This window comes from Condylura cristata, unplaced genomic scaffold (assembly GCF_000260355.1).
Source record: "Condylura cristata isolate star-nosed mole 26May11 unplaced genomic scaffold, ConCri1.0 scaffold00021, whole genome shotgun sequence".
NCBI lineage: Eukaryota > Metazoa > Chordata > Mammalia > Eulipotyphla > Talpidae > Condylura > Condylura cristata.
In genome coordinates this window covers 14,537,788-14,559,882 of record NW_004567122.1, presented here as the reverse complement: position 1 = coordinate 14,559,882, position 22,095 = coordinate 14,537,788, and the positions used below count along the sequence as shown (strand labels likewise).

The 22,095-nt window shown below is 38.3% G+C and overlaps 1 protein-coding gene across 2 annotated transcripts in view; it reads right to left on the bottom strand.

Annotated features, from left to right (window-relative positions):
- Positions 1-16,529: 16,529 nt before the first annotated feature.
- Positions 16,530-22,095, bottom strand: part of DMXL1 (Dmx-like 1) — a 111,295-nt gene continuing 105,729 nt past the window's right edge. For both annotated transcript variants that reach the window (XM_012727984.1, XM_004686653.2), the window contains one exon: positions 16,530-20,575. In XM_012727984.1, coding sequence (XP_012583438.1) covers positions 20,351-20,575 — 225 coding nt within the window. In that variant the 3' untranslated portion in view covers positions 16,530-20,350. The remainder of the gene's footprint in view (positions 20,576-22,095) is intronic.

The following is a 22,095-nucleotide window of genomic DNA, read 5'->3' as shown; positions in this document are numbered from 1 at the left end:
GAATCATCAAAGTTTGTTTAGAACTTGGCAATCTGCTGCCACCATTGTGCCTGCTTTATTCCTCAGAAGCTAGCGGAGAAGCCTTGAACTAAATGAATTTAGTTTGACGGAAGTGCCAGATTCACAGAAACTAGTGGCCAGGTGGGCCATTTCTCACTTTGGGGTGCCTTTCAAATATTCTTGCATGTATTGTATCCACACAGAGTGTCAGATTCCAGAAGAGTTTGACAACATAAAGAACAACCCTAAAAATGCATCCCTGCCTCTGTCTCCAGAAACTCTCCCAACTTCCCAAGTCCCTCTGCAACATCCACGGAAGCTCCCACATATCTTCTCATTTGTCTAGGATAATCTGTTTTTATTCATTACTTGTTTTCTACCCAGGCCTCAAGAAGTGAAAGATCAGTCCACTTCTCACAACTGAACCGTAGGAAATCCTGAATTCCTAATCATACACAGTGTTGTAGAACAATGTTAACTAATTAAAGAAAAATATTTTTTCTTGCAAAAGCACCTTAAGGCACAAGGAGGCACAGTGGATCTGAGGTTCTTCTTCCCTCACTGACACATTTGAACCAAAGGCCTTCCTCAGGCACATTTCTAGCTCAGCAGCAGCAGCAAGCTTTACCTTATGCAGTCATGTGACTCTACAGCTGGGAATCATTGAAATTGTGCCATATTCACCCCATGCTTTGGGCTCCTCTTACATCATTATAGGAAAAAAGGAAATTTCATGCTAAAAGCACATGTGGTACCAGTTACCACTCTCCCTCTCTGCTCCACAATGACCCAGTACAAACATCATCCCCTTGAAATGAGAGCTGGCCAATCCAATGGTCCGCTACTTGCTGGGAGATTGCTGGACACTGGACAACAGGAGAATATTCTAGTTTGAGCCACACCACAATCCTGTACTGTAAACATGATCGCTACCTTTCAGGTGAAAACAATGCAGAGACACTAAGTAGACTGACCACAGTCGAACAGTCAGGGGTGACTGAGACAGGAACAACTGATTTCAGTAGTCATGTGAACCAACCATTTCTTGACTAACCTCAAAGTCATCTTTACTCTTAATGTTTAAGGAAATGATGCTCAGAATTTTGACTTGACTGCATTCTCTGTATTAAAGAAACACCCCCTGATGTGTTTTTAAGTCAATGTGGGCTACTTCAGTGGCACTACTTCCTGTGTAGCCTACCCCCCCCCCTTTTTTTTTTATCTCTTTCATGGCCATATACTGAGTTCTCCCTTACCAGCGGGGAAATAGTGCCATGTTGGTCTATTACTCTCTATGAAAACAGCAAACACTAGAATGCACGTCGACACAAACATATGGATGCCCTGCCAGCTTCTATCCTCTTCCTTCTGGATCAAAAACACTCGCTTCCAGAGAAAAATCAATTGCTCTCCAAAAGAATGGGTACTGCTTGACTATTGCTGAATCTGTGATATTTTAAAACAAGTTTCTCAGGTAACTTCTATGTTTGACATGAAAGACCAAGAGAGCAAAACTCTATGGAAAACAGGTTATTGTAGATACATCACTAGTTATATGAAACGGATCTCAGGAGAAATGTGTGTGTTTCAGTTGTTTATTATTGAGCAATAAAAATATTCTTAGAATAGTTCTCCTACTGTCCCAGGGGAATGCATATAGTTCCCTTTGTGAAACAGTTCAGAAACCAATTTTGAGGGTGTCGCCTTATTCTCAGAGATCTGCTCTTACTAACATTTTTTTTTAAGATTTATTTATTCATACAGAACTGGGGTACAGGCCAGAGATGTGGAGGGTGAGAGGATTCACCAGAGACAGAGTGAGGAGCAGAACAGGCAGATGGACAAAGTACACTGCTGAGGGGAGCAGCAGGCGGGTCAGGAGAGGTCTGCCACACCATGTGGTCACCTCCGGGGCAGGTGGGGATCGAACTCATGCGGAAGTGGCTGAAGCTTCTTAGTGCAGTGCTTTAACCCGCTGCGCCAACGGGGAGGGCCCACTAACAAGCATTTTTTTACAAGTCAACACACCTCTCAGATCTCAGGACTCTATGTAAAATATAACAGGGCTGTATTCATGCACACAGTGGGGTTCAATTAATGACTCCGGAAGAGACATTAGACAATTAATGTCTCCTAAAGAGATATTAGACAATTAATGTCTCCTGAAGAGAGGGGAGACACCTCCAAACTAGTACAATAGCAAACATTAAGGTATAAGACTCATGGATCAGATGGTTTCTAAAATGTCTCTGACCACTAACATTCTAGAATTATCTACCTTCCACTTGCAGCTCATTTCCTCTCCTAGAGTCAAAATATGGAATGCAAATAAACACCCAATAGTTACTATTTGATTTCATTTACATTTTGCACCCAGCTTCTCTGGGGGAGAAAAAAAAAGTAAACCTCAACAAATTCTCCATTTTCAGTCCTAGGGAAGTACCACCAATGATGAAAGTCTAAAAACTACAGTTGACCCAAATTCCAGGGCCACAGTCATCAAAAGCAGACACAGAGAGTAGAATGTAAACTGTTTGTCATAGGGAAGCATAAGGGTTGGGGTGTTAAAAGCTTCATTTCTGTGTTTGAGTTCTTATAGTGTGTATTTGATAGTAAATGCAGGATGTGGGCAGCATGAGGAGGGGTTATGATAAAAGTTAATCTGGCACCACACAGGGACTTCCCTTAACTTCTGGATCTCTAAGCACTGTCAGAAGGCCAAATCAGTACACTTGCCCAGCCACGTTGGTCACTGTGCATGCCCTTATTGCCCAAGTCAGTGCCCCTGTATTGGGTTCGCACCAAGACTCCCATTCCACACCCACCTCATGAGAAAACAGATGGTCCTTATTTATCACTGCTCCTCCTCCTGCTTTCTGGAGGTTACCCCATCTTAATCCCTTACATTTGCAGCCCAGCAAAAATGGAGAGCCACGGAGAATGGACTCTTCTGTATGGTGCAGAAGCAAAGCAAAAGTACATTGTGATTCAGTAGCAAGATTCTCCAAGAAGTAAAAGCATTTCTTCCAAGGGCCTCTGAGCACAAAAGGATTAATTCACTCACTTAGCTCTGAGCCCTCGGTAGTGCTTGCCATTGTGGCAGACGCAACTTCAAGGATCAGTTATTTGGAGTATCCCAAGTCATAAACCAGCTAGAAATCTGCCTCTTGCTTCCCCCTCACCCCCAGCATTTCCTAATGAGTACCGTTTGTATGCAATCATTTCTCTCTACACACCCTTTCCTCCAATTTCAACAGAATAAAGAATTGCACACAACAGGACTCAAAATTCTCAGGGCCTGGTCCTTGCAGTAAGCATGATCCCTCTCAGTTTCTGCCATTCGTTGGATCCCAGGTGGCCTGTCCTCACAGTAACTCGGCAGGAACACGAAGACCACATCCAGCAGTACGGAGTCAGAAAATTGAAAGTCAATAAAGATGAGAATATTTCCCACTAACACCACCCCTTTTCTTATTAAAGTGAAATAAGCTAGAACAAAAGGAATAAGAAGTTAAGTCGTCTCCCTTAAGGAAAAAACATTAAAGGCTTATTTGTTTAGGCTCAGTACACTTTTGGTGGAACCCTCTTATATTCAATAATAAATGATTCTTAATTATCAGATTACTTAAATAAATATAATGCTTTATAAAGCTTGTATGTGTTAGTACAAAGAACGTATGCCAAGCATTCTACATCTAAGGTAATCATATTTTGTATGGAGGCTTGTAGTTGTACACTTTCATTAATATCATGTATTCAATTTACTGGTAAAAACCCAGAAGCCAGGCAAAGAGGTAGGGGAGGCGATGAAGGCACCCCAAAACTCTACAGAAAAAAAAAAGCTAATTATGTTACCAGCTTGAATATTAACAATAACTTGCTGACTTAACTCTCCATGACAGATCTCGTTAAAAAGAGGCAATAAATGTTTCCAGGTGTTTAATTAAGTGTGATAATTATTTCTTTCCTTATAGAGATGGAGTCATATGTTTACATTTCAAAGCATAATGTTTCCTTAGTTAAAACACTATAGAAACACGTTTGTGTAACACCAGATTCAAACCAGGATAAAAATATCTACTGAGATAAGCAGCACTTAACATGATTTATCAACTGTAACTTTCATATGCCAACGCACAACGGCTACTTGAAGTCTGCTCTACTCAGGTTATTTCCGGTAGCTTATAGTTTTCTTATCCTTAGCCCTCCATAGATAATTTCTACTCCACATGTCATTTGCCCATCAGCATCTCTTAAATGAACTCTTGTCAAGGAAGTGGGGAGATGTATGGATCTCTACAATAAAAACACAGTAAGAATAAAGTGAGACATGAAAGAATTCACAGACTATTAGAATTGGAAGTGCAACCAGAAAATCATTTTATCGATGGATTCAACTATGGTGCTTCTATCAATTGAAGCTCTGCGCTAACTTTTTTGAGAATATAGAAATTCTCCACATCCACTGCAACATAAATTCCATCCCTGGCCAGGGAGGGATGGCACAGACCTTTCCTGTCTCACCTACTGTTCCCCTCAGCAGTGTATTTCAGTGGAGCTTCCTGTTCTGTTCCCCACTCTGTCTCTGGTGAGTCCTCTCACCCCCACACCCACACCTCTGGCCAGTACCCCAGTTCTTGTATGCATAAAATAAATAGATCTTCAAAAAATAATAATTTATGGAAGGGTGGAAGTATCAGTCATAAGTCACCCAGAGATTCGTCTCAGGAGCACTGGGCACTCAATTATGGTCACTTCCTTTCACGATTCCCTTCGGGTACTGCTTTTTCTGAGGTGCTGTGTTTTGGGAAATGGACTGGCTTTAGAAACATGGCGTCCCTAAACTATCAGCATCCTATTGGCGCCCAAATGTGGCTGGTCACCTTGGTCTAAAAGGGGACACAGCTCCTAGCTGAGGGCACTCATCACGTGTTCTGGCATTGGGTGTTGAGGGCTCCAGGGTGCCCCGGGGCGCAAGGATGGACACACACACACACACACACACACACACACTTTGTTCTTCCAAGAAAATCTCCACCAAAAGATCTCAAGGCACAACTTTCGCCCCTGCCCGGTTTACAATGCAGGGTTGGGTTACTTTCTCAGGCCAGCATCTCAGGCTGCAATCTGGGGCATCCTGATAACCAGGGCAGTCCCGTCCCCTAGACGAGCTGTTACCAGGAAGGCGTGACACGTAGAGGGGGCCGCGTTCAACTGAAGAAAGGAATTGCGAGGGGGGTTCCGGGCAGGAGGTGGAAGTGAAGGGGTCGCGGGTCGGGAAGGACACCTCAGAGTTCTCGTCGCTGCGACACAGGAACTCGTCAAAACTTCGGGGAGTTTCCGGGCTGTGCGCGCCTGCACCCACTTTCACACACAGTCGTTCACGCTCTCCTACTCCACTCACTCACTCCTGAAATTCTCGGGGAGCGGAAAGCAACCCCAGGGAGCAGCCCACAAACCCCAGCAGCCCGGGGAGCCCCGCGAGGGTGTGTGAGACAGGGGCGCACCCTGGAGGCACTTACTCGGAGAGGGGGCGCGGTGTCGCCGGGACTCTGAGGGGCGAGCTGAAGGCTCGGAGGCGCCGAGTTCTCCAGTCGTAAGACCGCTCGCGGGCTCCGGCTGAGTGACCAGCGGAACGCGGGCCGCTGCAGGCGGGAGAAAAGGAGTTTGGGCAGGGGGCGGGCCGATGGAGGGGAGGGGCCTAAGGGCGGGGCCAGGATAATCCAGGCGTCGGGGCGGGGCTAAAGGCGGGCCCTGGGCGTAATGGGCGGGGTTTGAGTTGGATTGGGCGTGGTCGAGGCAGAATAGGCGTGGCTGCTCCTAGCCTGAAGGCTGAAAACCGAAGCTGGGGGCGGAGGCAAGAACCGCGCGGCTTCCACTAAGGGAGGAGCTGCGGCGCGAGGAGGAGGATCTGGGGGGTCGGGGCGGGGCGATAAGGAGGAGCCCGGCCGAGGCAACCGGCCCATCCCGCCTAATGCCTCAGGAGTGACCGGTGCTGAGGAGAACGCCAAGGAAGGTTGGGCAGCTAACTGGGCTACGACTGAAGGCAAGGCCTGAGGGTGAGAGACTGGCAGGGGCTACAGAGGTGAGCAGGAGACAGTTATCTCCCGGGTCGCTCACCTTGTTCACTTGTAAAAAGATAGGAATCTCATAGTGTGTGGAGAAGGTTAAATAAGCTCCTGCCTGTTTGCTCTGTGCCTGGTATGTTACAAGTCCACTTGAATATTAGCAGTGGTCACATTAATGATGATGATGATATTATGGAACAGTCTCAATATTTCACCTACTATTTATTTATTTATTTTTAAAGATTTATTTATTTGTGCATACAGAACTGGGGTACAGGCCAGAGGCTCAGGGGCGGCGAGAGGCTTCACCAGAGACAGAGTGGGGAACAGAACAGGCAGATCGAGGAAGTACACTGCTGAGGGGAGCAGCGGGCGGGTGAGGAGAGGTCTGCCACGCCATGTGATCACCTCCGGGGCAGGTGGGAATCGAACTCATGAGAAGGCGGCTTTAGATTCTCAGTGCTTTGCTTTAACCGGCTGCGCTACCAGGGAGGGCCATACTATTTATTTTTTTAAGATTGATTTATTTGTGCATACAAGAACTGGGGTACAGGCCTGAGGTGTGGGGGTGAGCGGGTTCACAAGAGACAGAGTGGGGAGCAGAACATGTGGATTGACTAAAACACACTGCTGAGGGGAGCAGCAGGTGAGTTAAGAGAGGTCTGCTGTGCCATATGGGTCAGCTCCCTGGCCAGGGATGCAACTTCATAGTGCTGCGCTTTCACGCCTTGTACCACCAGGGAAGGCCTGTTATTTTGTGAGTTTTTGCTTTTGTTTTTCAGCTTCTAAGGCCCTCAAGCTTACCAGATGTGTCTCAGGTGCTTGTGACTCCTGGTTTCTACTGACCTGCTGTGTCTTCTCTCCAAGTCAGACCCCTTGGCTCCTGGAAAGAATGACTTTCTTCAGAAAGAAACGCATGCAGATTTCCCTCTGACTGCTGGGCCTGAGGATCCCCCAAGGCTAGCTCTCCCCCTGAATGGTACAGAATTCAAGCCTGCCTTCTGCTGAGAGGCCCTGATTCAAGATAGCCATTCTCAAGGGTAAGAGTGTTGGACTCAAATATGAGGAATCCATCCTACCATAAACATCCATTAAACACCTACTACAAGGTGGCTCCGTGCAGAAAGCTAGAAATACTCGCATAGTTATACTAGCAAAACTTATTATGTAGAGGTCACAACATTCTGTAATATAGCTCCTACAACCACCTCAAACTTACAAAAGGAAAGGGAGGTATGATCAAGTAAAATAGTCTGTCCAGAGTGTATGGGAGACAGGGAAGTAGACACTTCATAGGTGACATTGACAAAAATCACAAGACATTGGGTTCAGTGTCAACATTATGAATATACACAAGGCTCAGGGTTGTTTAGAGGATCCAGTGTGTGGGATAGCAGGAGTATGCAGGAGCTTCAAAAGAAGAGGCTATAATGTCTGGGCTGGGTTTGGAACAAAGAATGTTAGTTTTACAAGCAGTTATGGGTGGAGAAAGGGCACAGCAGACATTTTTTTTTTTTGAGCATTAAAAATATTCAGGGAAGAAGTGAAATGGAGATTAGAATGAAGCTAAAAAAACAGAAATGTGTTTTCTTCCATAGGTACCAGAGAACATTAATTTAACCTTTGGTTAGTAGAACGCCAGGCAAATTTAAAGCAAAGGAGGAGACATGTAAAGTGTTCCTCTGGAAAGAGTGTAGATAGAGAATGCCAGTGCCCGGAAATTTACTTGGGAAGCTATTGAAATATGTCCAGGTGGAATACTCTAGGAGGCAGAATAATGATACCCCAAGGAAGGTGGCCACTCCTTAATCCCCAAATCTGTTGACTCTGTTACCCTACATAACAAAAAGGGTTTTGCAGATGTCATTAAGGTTAAAGACACTAAGTTGGAGACATTATCCTAGGCTATTAGGATGGATTCAATTTAACCACATGAGGAAGTATGGGTCAGAGAGATATAAAGTATAAGAAAGACTTAGGCCAAGAGGTAAGGAATGTGGGTGGCCTCTAGAAGCAGTGACTGGACCTTAGTCAACAATAACAAAAAAGGGGACTTTCAGTTCTACAACCACAAGGAACTGAATTCTGCCAATAACTGAATGAACGAGGAAATGAATAATCTTCCCTTAGAGGCTCCACAAAGAAACTGCTGACACTTTGATTTTACCCTGGTAAGACCCACACTGGACTATAGAACTGTAATTGGTATAGTTAAAAATCTCTAAACTTGTGATAATTTGTTGTGGCAGTGATAGGAAGCAAATATAGATGTTGAACATTTAAATTAAGTGAATGAAAAGGGTAGTTTCAGGATTAACACAAGTCCTATAAATTGATGGGATGTGATGGGGGAGGGAAGACATTGTTTTAGTTCTGTTTATAGCATTTTTGCATTGGCGGACTCAGTCTTTGGTAGTGCCACCCACTAGAGGGAGGGACAGAGGCAGTCACTTTTTAAAAATCTGCATTTGAATTACTCAGATTAGGATTAAAAGCATTGGTACACCCCAGTCTCCCCAACCTCCCAATAATTGAAACTAGCTTAAGTGGTCCATAGGTACTGATAATTCATCAACATCAATAAAGAGTTCTAGTACAGTTCTGCTCTCTGTAAACTGGTAGAACAAATACAAGCCCTGCAGGGGACTTGGCTACTTTTACCAGGTGAGATAGGAGGAATAGCCTGATCTGCTTCACTGATGTAAAGAGTCACTCAGGATGTCATGGTGTCTACAGCCTCAACCCCAGGAACTTTCACTGGTGCTTTATTTCAGTATTTCTTGTCCACAGCATCACACTGGAATAGCAATTCCCATCTCTATAAAGAGACTACAGTCCTTACGTCCCACATTCCACACCCGGGTACAGTCTCTCATTCTTAGTCCCAATACTCTTCCTTTGCCTCACTTTCTCATTTTATCTTTCCCAGTTGACTTTTTCCCCTCTCTAGTCCAGTCTAAGAACTAATATGTTAGTCACTCAGTATTCCCTATTCCTTTAGCCTGTCACAATTCCCTTATATTCAATTGGCAAGTTCTTCCTGCCAGTCATATTTATCATATAAACTACTTAAGCAGCAAACAAAGTGATACTTGATACTCTACAGATACATAACCTCTAACCTCAGCTTAAGCTTCATGTAGCCTGGATGGGAAGGAAGTTCAATTTTTTTTAAAGATTTATTTATTTATATAGAACTGGGGTACAGGCCAGAGATGCGGAGGGTGAGAGGATTCACCAGAGACAGAGTGGGAAGCAGAACAGGCAGATCGACGAAGTACACTGCTGAGGGGAGTAGTGAGCGGGTCAGGAGAGGTCTGCCACACCATGTGGATCTCCTCCGGGGCAGGCAGGAATCGAACTCATGCGGAAGTGGCTTTAGCTTCTTAGTGCAGTGCTTTAACCCGCTGCGCCACCAGGGAGGGCTAGAAGTTCAGTTTTTATCCCTTTTTTCAATACATCATTACTCTTGTTATACCACCTCCCCTCCTATATTATAGAAAATATACAGATCACAAATAGAATTTTTTCACCTTCCTGCTCCAGATAATAAAAATGCCACCTGCCACCATTCTTGTCCTGATTTCCTTTCTTCTCATCTCAGTGCATCAGAGCGAATCCATTCACTAGTTCTTTCAGCCTTCTAAGCCATCCCTTATAATTATAGGGCAAACTTTCAATTTCTATACTTTCTCCTTAAAAAATAAATATAACATTAAAAAAGTAATATAAAGTTTAAATTCTCATTGGACATTATCACATTCTTTCACCATCACTCCTCTTACAAGGCCATCTAGACCTGTTTCTAATTAGCACAAATGGGGCAGAGTAGCAACTTCTACTTTTTTGAAGGAGTCAGAGAAGGCATCTTTACAATCTCAGGAAACTTGCATCACTGCCATTAGAATTACTAGTCTTTCTTCTTTTCAACTGAGGTAAAGATCTAAGAGTCCATCTCAATTGATAGTGTGATAATATTTAGAAATTACTGATAATGAAGTTTTTTTTTATCTTACTTGGGTCAATAGATGCTTGGGCGATTTCATTTTCAAGCTAACTCACATACTTCCAATTTAGAGTGATAAAACATGTATTAAGATCTAGGAAATTCCTAATAACTAGTCAATGGTTAAAATATGTTAAAATAATTGTAGTTGTAGCTGCATTAATGAATCCTTTCAGACACACACACACACACACACACACACACACACACACCAACCCCATAAATCACAGGAAGTTGAGATAGCTTTAACTACAGCTGCATGCCAAAAATACCTCTGTGCATACCTTCTATTTTTGTTTCTGCTTACTGAACATATAGGAACTAACTTGTTAAAGTTATAAAGTTTTAAATGAATCTTCCAACCCAGTTTTCTCTTGCATTCTTTTTAAACCTCTTCTCTACTTACTCCATATCATTCTTCTCTTTTTGAATGTAAAGAAATAACCACACTGTGATATGTGCAATAGAAATGTATGCAAAAAAATTATGGGGAGGAGAGTGGAAGTGACTCACATTCGCTAGGAGAATGTGGAGGATTTCTCAAAGGAGATTCCAGCAATCGTATCTGCCTGGAGTTTGCCAAGCAGAAAGACTTGCCAGGCAGAAGGAAAAGAGAAGATATTTAACATTTTCTGGCAGGCTAAAAGCACTGAAGCAAAGATGTATGCTTTGAACACAGACCACAGAAATTCCCAGACATTCAACCCCACCTATCCTCTGCATAAGTTTTAGTGCTGTCTCTAGCTAGTGTGTTTTAAGTATATTTTCATGGGTTGGGTCAGTGATAATGCCTCAAAGCATGGCTATCACTTCACCAACATTAAAAAATCACTGATTGTCCAGTGATTGAACTCTCCTTCCAATTCCATTTCTTTTCAGAGCATTAGCATAACTTGCAATCTTGTCTTTAAAATAACTATACCAGTAAGGGTAGAGGATATTTTGCCCAATAGAAGCCAAGGTGCAGATTGAGTAGGGGAAGAGGTTCAATGTTATGCAAACTAGAAACTCTGGGATAGAAAAAAAATGAAGATTTTGGGATAAATGATCTTGTCCTATTACTTTCAAACACCTCACACCCCTCTCATAGCTAATACATATTACTAGTGACTTTAACTTTACCATACAGTATTTTTCATTCTTTATTAATGATTACTAATATCCTACGATGTCACTAGGACACACCTCTTTGTAAGGTGTGTTTACTAGAATACTTACTAGAATATTAACTCCATCAAATGGTAGTTATAGACCAATTTCAGCCAAATGAGTCAGCCACCCTCCCCAGAAAGCCAAGTTCTTTGCACATTCTCAGATGTTCACCCCAAAGCCATTCTTCTGTAGATGTTATAATGCTGTCCCTGGCTAGAATGCTTATATTTCTGTGATTGCACTGTAAGATCCTTCTGAAGTTTTCTCCTTTTTGACCCTTTCAGATCTCACTTGAGCTTAAGTTCAGTTTTTTTTTTTAAAATATTTATTTATGCATATAACAACTGGGGTGCAAGCCAGTGCAAGGGATAAGAGGATTCACCAGAGACAGAGTGGGGAGCAGAACAGGCAGATTGACTGAAGTACACTCCTGAGGGGAACAGTGGGCAGGACAGGAGAGGTCTGCCATGCTATGTGGTTCACCTCCCTGGCCAGGGATCAAACTCAGGTTGCAGTGGCTGTGGAGAGCTTCATAGTGCTGCACCACCAGGGAGGGCCAAAGATTTTTTTGTCATGTTTTTGACTGTACAATTCAACTCTTTTACTATATAGTCTAAAATTCTAAAATTTTATTGATAGACTTCTTTTGCATACTTACATCCACAAAATGCTAGTCTAAGGTGGCAATACTTTAGTTGCTTTTAAACAAGAAAGGATCCCACACTTGCCCTGGAATTCTCAAAAATACATCATCCTCACCTAGTTAGTTAAGACTCTTTCAATAGCCTCACTTTTCCTGCTAGTTACCAATCTTCATGGTAAAGTTGGTGTGAAAATTTGTTGTATCTCTCTCACACTCACACACACCTGGGTCTTGCCCTACATTCTCAGTGGTCTCATGGAATTTTTTTTTGAAAAATCCATCCTGGCCCTCCCTGGTAGATCAGTGGGTTAAAGCACAGCACTGCAAGTGAGCCAAAACTGCTTCAGTGTGTGTTTGATTCCTGGCCCCAGAGCTGACCCACATGGCACAGCAAACCTCTCCTCTCACCCATTGCTCCCCTCAGCAGTGTACTTCATCCATCTGCCTGATCTGCTCCTCACTCTTGTTTCTGCTGAGTCCCCTCACTGCAGCACTCTGGCCTGTACCCAAGTTCTGTATGTATAAATGAATAATCTGTTTTTAAAAAAAGAAAAAGAAAAAAAAAGAAAGAAAAGAAAAATCTATCCTTACAGGGACTACAAATTATCTGAGTAAAGACCCAATGAACGGTGTGGTTTAAGGCCTTTGTAAAGATCTCAGGAAGATTTATGCGCTGTAGATCCTTTTGGTATTACAATGGACTCTGAAATATCTGAAGGGGATCTATCGCAGCAAACTCATAAGTGGTATGGGCTTATCTTAGAAAAAACTTGGATATCTTTTGTCTAGTGACTGGATTATAGTTTAAATATAAGAAACCCAGAGGTTTGTAAAGCAATTTTACTAGATTGAACTTTAAGAAACAGGAATAATACAAACTAGAGTCCTTTGAACCTTCTAACTTATCTGGCCAGGCTGTGAAATTTCCTCAGTTAAAAATACAGTCTACTTTTATGAGAGGGGAAGGATGACTCGGAAGTGGAAACTTGAGGCCCAGATGGTAGAGACAAGAGTTATTAATTACTTTCAAGTAATAGGATTACTCAAGGAACTGGTGACATGTACCCAGCCAAAATCTCGTAATCTTAATGGCCCGGGACTATATTGTGACTCTTATTTCCCCCTATCAGAACAAGCCATAAGTCTTTTATCTCTGTCTCCCATTACATATTTGATGTGTGGGAGGCACATAATTTGCCTCATTTATTCCTAGGTCTTTATACTAAAAAGGAACATATTCAAGGAGCCACATAAATTCCTGTACCTTACTTAGGTGATGCAATTCTGGAGTGTAAGCCCGACCTTGATGAGCATTAGGATAAAAATTTTGGAGTTCTAGGGAGGAGAAAGAACATAGTGAGCAGAGGGCAAATTGTGGCAGATTTTTAACAAATATTAAGTTTGTTGACACTCTTCCTATTAAGAGATGAGTTTATGTCCCCTTCTCTTGAATCTGGATAGGCTCTGCAAATTTTTGACTGGTAAAAGATGATATAATGATACTCTGCATGTGTCTACACCCAGGGTTAAGAGATTAGCCTCTTCAATTTTCCACTTCTTGGAACATTCACTTAAAATCCTAATCCTAAACCATCATGTAAGAAGTTTGAACTCTACTGGAGAGACCACATGGGAAATCTGATACTATTCATAAAGATAACCCTAGCCTTCTGATCATCCTCAACACATGTGAATGAATTTTTGGGCCTTTTAACTTGCTATACATTGCCAAACAAGTATTACTGATCAATTTTTGCTGAATTCACATGGAGCAGAATTGTCCAGATGACTCCACTCTGAATGGCTGCCTAACAAAAACCAAGAAATACTAATTAAAAATGGTTGTAATTGAAAGTCACTAAGTTGAGGAAGGTACAGTAAATTCTCAACTAAAATAGATAATAGTTTCTTAAAACTGACTTTATCAAAAGAATGGACAGTGTAATGAGGACAGGTCATTGAATAATTTCTTTTTGATCAAGGAGTTTGGCTGGTATTTCATCTCAATGAAAGGATGTTATTCAAGGACTTGCTGCAATTGGCTACCCAGTACAGACAACCAGAAAGTAAAAAAGATATTCTATTAATAGTACTTTTGAAGCTTGAATTGTTACAAATCTTAACCAGTAACAATTTTTGTTCTGACACTACACATTATATAATCACTGTGTTTGTTCCGCTTGTCATAACAAAATACCACAAAGTGGACAACTTAAATAACAGAAATGTATCTTCTTCTAGACATTGGAAGTAGAAAGCCAAGATATAACAGGTTGTTTCTCCTGAGGTCTCTCTTCCCAGTTTGCAGATGACTCACTCAGAGGCCTCACATGGCCCTTGTCTGTGTGTGTCCATCCTGTATTCTATTCTTATAAGGACACCTGCCATATTGGACTGGGGCCTCATTCTTGAGATCTCATTTACCCATAATTGCCTTCTTAAATACAGTCATATTGCTAGGGGCTGTACATAAATATGAGGGCAGACAGAATTCCACCTATGAGAACAACCTTTGTAATGATACTAGAAACTATATACCCTTTGTATCATTGTCATATATTTTACTTCTACATGCATATACTTCTACAAACCATAGTTATTTTTGTTTAAACACTTCTCTTTTGTCATTATTGAAACATGGAAGGAATTTTTTAAAGTAATTATTATTTTCAAGTCACTGCTTAATATAGACCTATTTCCATCAGATACTTCTGTTGTCCTGCCTTAACAATTTCCTTTAGTGTTTCTCTTGTAGCTCAAATGTGCTGGCAACAAATCCTCTCACCTTCCTTTGCTAAAAACAGGTTTCCTTTGCCTCCATTTATGAAAAATATTTTTATTGGAAATAGAATTCTTACTCAAATTTTTTTCCTTCAGTAAACTCATCATTCCACTGTCTATTGGATTATAGTTACTGAGGAAAGCGTCTGATATTCTCTCTGGGCATAAAATGTGCTCAAGATTTTCTCATCACCAGTTTTTAGCAATGATTAGGATGTATGCTGGTGGTGTAGTGTGTCCTTGCTTGGGGCATGTTGACTTTCTTCTATCTGTGTTTATGGTTTTCATCAAATTTGGGAATTTTTCTCCAAATATGTTCTTGGATTTAAAAAAAAAATACATGCCACCTATTATTGAAATCATATGTTCTTTTCTGTGTTGGATTTTCCAATTTTTTTTCAGCGTTTTACTGTGGCAAGTTCAACAATAAAATTCTCTGCTCTTTTCTTCAAAAAGTGTCTCAGTATTAATGCCCACTTAATGAGCTTTTAAATTCAGATTTTGTATTGTTTAGTAGCTCTGTAAGTTTAATCTTATCTTCTTTTCATTATCTTTTCCTTTAGTACCCATGTGTATTTATTATATCTGTTTTAAAGTGTTTTCCAATTCTATCGTGTCTGCCATTTGTTTCTATTAACTGATATAATCACATTTTATCATTCTATAAATGTTCCAGAAGTTTTTTGATTAAGTGCCAGATATTGTGCCAAACAATTTCAAAATTCAATCAGGCCATTTGTTCAGTTTTTAAAACCTGAGAACAATCCTTTGTGACTCAAGTTCCATTCTCAGGATGCATAGCTCTCCCCTCACTTAAGCATTGGATATTCTTTATTATTATTAAAAAAGATATTTGTGCCTACAAATTCTCAGTTCTTGTGTTCTTCCATGAACTTAGCTGCCACTTGTTAATGTTTAATTCAAGTTGGAATTTGCAATTACATTTTCCTCACTTGAATTTCTTGTTTTATAGATTGCTCTTATATCCTCTCCCAAATTTTCTGAGAGTAATTTTGTATGGAGGTGAATTCCTTTCACGGATAAAATTTTGTTTTTTTCAGTTCAGGAGTACAGTATTTCATTTGCAAAATATAATCCTTACCTCAGTTTGTTCCCTCCCCCACCCCACTTTATCAGTAAGCATCCAAAGGAAATCACTTTCCTTCCAAAGTGAAATCTCCCAGAACTAATTTCCCAACATTTTTACATCTTATTATGTATACCTTTTAAGCTCTTACTTTCATTTCTTTACTACCAGAACTATAAATTAACAATTACTTACTGTTTCATTATTCAAAGAACCCAAGTTGGTATGTATTACCACCAGAATTCTTCTGCATAATTTTGATAATTAGCCTTGTTCAGTTACAGCAGAACTGGAAAAAGTGAAAGTATTTCAAGATGTAAATATGTTACAATTCCAGAAACAAAGATGGTGAGTAGATTCCACAGATAAAATGTAGATTTAAAAACTTATTTCAGCTCATATCCTGGGCTAATAGCCTGCATTGCTTAAATTCTGTACATAGAATACCTGATACATTGAGTACAGATTCATGAAACTAAACATGAGTTTAAAAAAAAAAAGGTAGTCACAATAATTGTTCTATCATTCACCTATATTTGCAGTGGAAAAAAAAAATTCTTGTTCCAGGTGCCCTGTGAAATAATGCGATTTACTGACTCTGGAAGAGCTTCCTGAATTATATGCATATACATATAGGAGGCTATGAAGGGCAGGGGAGGATGAAAAACTCAACAGATTTAGCTTTGAAAATATTGTAGAAAAAGTCATCCACATCTGTAAAAGACTGATAGGCATATACAAGTAATCTATGAACAAGTTGTATTTTCAAGTGTTTTAAAGGGTAACATTTTATAACCTTTCTTCTTAAATACAATCAGGTATCAAAATTATCTCAATAATTCAAACAGTATTCTTGACACAGACCACATGACTCAACAGAGAATTGCTCCCAAAGTCATTCAGTTGTATTTGGTATAAAAATAGTTTTTATCTCTCTTTTGAACGTGCATAGGTACTCTTTCTTACTCTCTTCTCTCTCACACGTGCACACACAATCTTTGGTATTACATTACTGAATGGGGTTTTAGGAATTTGGAAAAATATTACCTCTTTCTCCCCTTTCCCCATGTTAAATTTTTCTGTATATTCTTCCACAAAGAATCAGTGCAGGTGAGGGCTTAAAAAACAAAAACAATATGAGATACAGGAATCCCCCTGCTATCTAAAAGTAGAAAGTTCTATGGAAACTTTCATAAGTGAAAAACTTTCCTATGGGTATAGTGAAGCAATTACAATTAACTTATATATAACTCAAAAAAAATTTTGAGCATTATCAGATCCAAAATATAATCTACAAAACCATATCAAGAAACACAATCTAAAATAACACTCACATTAAAAGCAGGAATGATATGCTATACAGGCTGTATAAAGTAGTTCAGAAAGAACTTGGTGGTGTCATCCTGCTACTTCTTGATGTTGTTATTACTGCTAGACACACTTTGACCACTATTTCCCTTTCTCACAGAAATAAAAATCTTTATAATTCTTTCAATAAGTGACAACAGATACTAATCATAAGTATTTGTAAAAGCTTTTTAAAAACAGGGAATACCTTTGCATATTTTCTCACCAACTTTTCAATTGAGAGGGTTCAAATGTATTAATTTTTTTAGGGTTCAAAGAATGTTCCATTGTATGGATGTACCACAATTTATTCAAACACTTACTTCCCACTAAACACTGGACTTGCAATTTGTTTGCAACAGTAGGTATCTGTGTACACATATTTTTGTGCATGGGTGATTTTATATTTATAGAAAAATTTCTCTAAGACTGCTCAGAGAAAGTACGTTATATTTTTATCTAGGTAACTTTGTTATTTGTTTTACCAGAGGGGTTTCATTGTGCTTGTTTCCTTGCACCAAGATTGATGTTGTCACTGGTTTGACAACATCTGAGAGATGAAAACTATGCCAATCTGAGAGATAAAAACTAGTGTCAAATTTTTTTTTAGAATTCCTTCAATCATTATTGAGAATGCCCTTTCTATGATTTCTAACTTTTTCAATGTCTCATTCATATTGCCTATTGTTTACTGATTTCTCCAATAATCTATCATTTTAAAGTTTTCTTTGTATGTAGAATTATTAATACTTATTCCCTATTACTATACAGATATTTGTTCTAGTTTACCTATTCTTTCAATTTTGACAGTGGCCTCCTGCCACTGATATTTAAATATCACTGTCATGATATTTAAATTTTTATGTAGTAAAATACATCGGTCTGGGTTTCCAATCCAAACCCACCCTAACGCTAAATATGCATTTTCTCTGGTATTGCATTTTGATTGTTGAAACCAAAGTGAGAAATCTCCACAATGTTTTTATAAGTAATTTTTTAAATAAAGGAAAATAATCAATTTGTGTAAAACAACCATAGGGCAAGAAAGAAGAATAAAGCTTAAGTCCTACATTTCAGAAAATGAGACTTGTAATGCTGTAAATTCTTTTTTCATTATCAAGCCACATTCTCAGAAATGCAGATGTTAAAAAATATATCTTGACATACCCAGTTCAATAATTTAGATGCAATTTTACATATATGTATATTATTTTATATGACTCTTATTCTTACTGTTTTTGACTGATGCTTACCTATTAAGTAAAAAAGATAGAAAGAACAGGATATTTGTTAAAATTACTCAGTTCTTCTTACATTGACCAAATACAAATACGGAAATTCTCCATCTTAAAGTGTCACATATTTTTTAAGTCAGTTAACATGGCATAAATATTACTTAAAACAATAGCTAAAAATTCACTGCATAATTGTTTATTTAAAATATTATGACTCTGATGTAAATACATATGGGTGTACATAATTTATTATTCATAAAAACCCTCAATTAAAATTCTTGTTTATCCACAATGCCTTTTTTCTAATAAGCATAATAAATTTCCTCATTGAAAGTGTTTAAAGCCTTTTGAATCTTGATTTGTGAAGAAATTACTAAAAATAACTTAAGCTTAATTACATAAAACAACAGTATTGTTTGCAATGCTGCCACAGATTTCTCCATGGCAAAATAGTCACATATTGTTATTGCACAATATATAGGTACAGGTTATTATGTGCACATAAACTCTCTACATAATGACAGTGTTTTCACTGCAATTTGCTCGACACATTTAAAATTATGAATACAATTTACAAAATCTTTAACAATATACTTTTAAGATAAAAGTATCCTGAGGATATTACAAAATTCATTTACCAGCCCTTCATTTCTTTGCTTTATTTGACTCTTTAGTTTCCAAGAGAGTAGCTGTCCATATTTTGTTACATAAAAATGTTCTTATAGTCGCTATTAACAAAATATATTTAAGCTAAATAGTCTGTAATTCCATTTAATACTTAGTCTCATCTGCCTCCAGTCTCATTGGTTAATAAAGTCAAGTATTTACCAAGTTTTCTACAATTCTGAATCAGAAAAGGTAGAGCATGAAACACAGAAACAGGGTTTTAGTACATTAAAGTTAAAAGTATTGTGCATTTTTAATATTTTGGTCTTATTTTATAATAAAATAATATATTTGGCAAAAATAATAAAATATAAGTTTTAGTTTACTTTCTCTTATAGGTAGATCTGGTGGGTATTTTACAATTGTAAATACTATTTGTTTACTTTGACTGTTTTCACATTTGTTTTTAAAAACACTGCTATAACATTTTCAGAACTTTGAGACTAAAAGCACCTAAGAAATAGAAATAAAAATGAATTAAGATAATTTGTTTGGTGCTGAAAATTCCTTTCACAAATTCATAAACTTGTTTTTAAGTCACTCAATTATAACAGCACAGAATCATTATTGCCTAAGATTCTTCTGACTTAATATAATCATTAAAAGTATAATTACAGAACTCTCTCGAAGTTTATTTGAAAATCAATATTGGAAATAGAAAATAAACATTTGCAAAAAGGTTGCTATTCTGGTGGCAGTAGTCGTTATGGCACAAAACATACATATACACACAAACTATGTTCAAATAAAATATGTAAGATATATTACATATATACACACAACCACACATGTATACATACACTCAACTTGGATTCCAGAAGGGAAACTAACAAAAATTTCATTTAGTAAGCCAGTTAGCTTATTAATCACTTACGTCCTGAGGACAGATGTTCTTATTTTTTAACTGTTACTCAAATACTGACCTATTATTATTTAGGAGAACAGTTTGAGATATATCAGTTTGATAAAAGAAATGAGAGCATGGTGAATTAAGATATCTGATGTTCAACTGCCTTTACATAAAGGGTGTTTTTGCTGTGAAAGAAATTCATGCAGAGATATCTGCAGAGAGTTTATCAATGAAAACAAATTCCTTTAACACTATAAATACTCACTATAGCATATTATAAATACCTATTATTATAGTACTACTTATACATTCTACTTTAGGCAATATAGTCTAATTCTGAATGACCTTGTTATTTTTTAAGGCATCAGTGCATCAAGGGCAAAGCTCCATAAAATAAATATGAAAACAAGAAAGCATTAGCTTATTTGTGGCATAAAGAGTGAGCACTGTACATTATATGTGTTGGTCAATTCCATGGAACAGGTAAGAAATTATACACCTTATTGTCAAAAATGTTATAGCATAAATTTCACATCATTTTTCAACACTTCATTTAATGGGCTAAACTGGTCAGGCAGTATTCTCATTTTCATTGTTCCATCAGCTCCGCATGAAAAAATGTGGTTTGCTGGCCCTGTCTCAATTTGCATCACTCCTGTTCCAATATTTCTGAAAATGGATTGCCGAGCATGTTCATTGATAAAAGTGTGGAGAAGACTAAATGTAGAGAGACTCCAAATCTGAAAAATATTAAGAACAAAATATGAAACTGGGGCAGATCATTACCTTAAAAATTCAAATAAAAAAATTAAGAATATGTTCCTGTGCAAACAGGAATTTCTAAAACCAAGATGGAGCAAACCTACATAGGCCTAATTGTAAATTTTGATTCTGGATAGGGTGTTATAATTTTCCAAATTACTTTGACATTATATTTTTCAAAATCCATTCAGTAAGAGAGGAAGGTCAAATTTAACTCTGACTTGGACTAGAACAGGTGCAAAGAAGCTAAATATTATGCTACAGAAATTTGTAGTAATAATGGAACCGCCACCAGCAAGGTTTCCTATTTCTCAGCAGAAGTTTTGCTGCATAATGGGAGGTTTACTATAATACAGAATTATATTCTCTATAATATAGAATGTTAATAAGACTTCAGAAGATCTGAAAAGAGACAAATACTCAATACCTGGAAACCTTCAGACTAGACAAAACCATGTTCCAATTTCAGTATATATAACTTAGTACAATTTTCTGTGTTCAGTTCTTGCTTACCAAAATAAATGTATCTGGTAATTTATAAATATATTTGTTTAAATAAATGTAATTTATAAACATCTTCACTTATGTGAGAGCCCTAAAAGTGTTGGGACATTTAAGTTACAGAAAACAATTTATTTGATTTTTTTAAGTTCACAACAACAACAAAACTATTTTCCCTAAGAAATCCATGAAGTCATACTACTCTAGACAACCCTGTTAATTTTTGACTTGTGACAATAACGGTAAATTTTCAAATCTTTTTTAAGCTTAATTAAGTAAGTCCCAGAATCAGAGTACAAACTAAAGAAGTAATCTAAAACATAGTAAGACTTATTCCAAACTAAAAGAGGCCCAACTAATTAACTAGCTTCAAACTGATGGTAAATAATTCTGTATGAAAGTTGATATATATATTTGATTAAAGAGAATCTTTTCATTTACCTAGGCGGTGTGGGCCAATTTCCCTAAATCATAGAGATAGTATTGTAAACAATGTTATCTCAAGAGAAAAAAAAAAAGTTTTCTTAAAATTTTGTAATTCTAAATTTTTTTTTTGGTTGAGAATTACTGAGAACATTGTTTTACTAACCTCATGACCAATTAATTTAATGTTTTCTAAGGAAATAGATTCTGCCAGTGGCTTGCTGACCATGAATATCACCCAAGGATTAGTTTAGACTGATTTATTATGTAGATCTTTCCAAGTATGGCTAAAAATCCCTTTATCAAAACCATTAGAATTGTGTTATGAAAGTGCACATTCTTGAGCTTTACCATCTGAGTCTTACTGGGGCATGAGTGTTTCTGGGATAGGGCACATTTTCAATAAGCTGCTTAATATTTTAAGCCTCTATGTTTCAAACACAGTAAAGTTTGAGAAAGACTGGAAAAGGGTTTATCCAATACATTAAGAATTCTTACGTCAAGCACTGAATGGTTACATACTGATGTGATAGATGAAAAAAAATGGGGATAAGGAAAAATATTAATATATTTC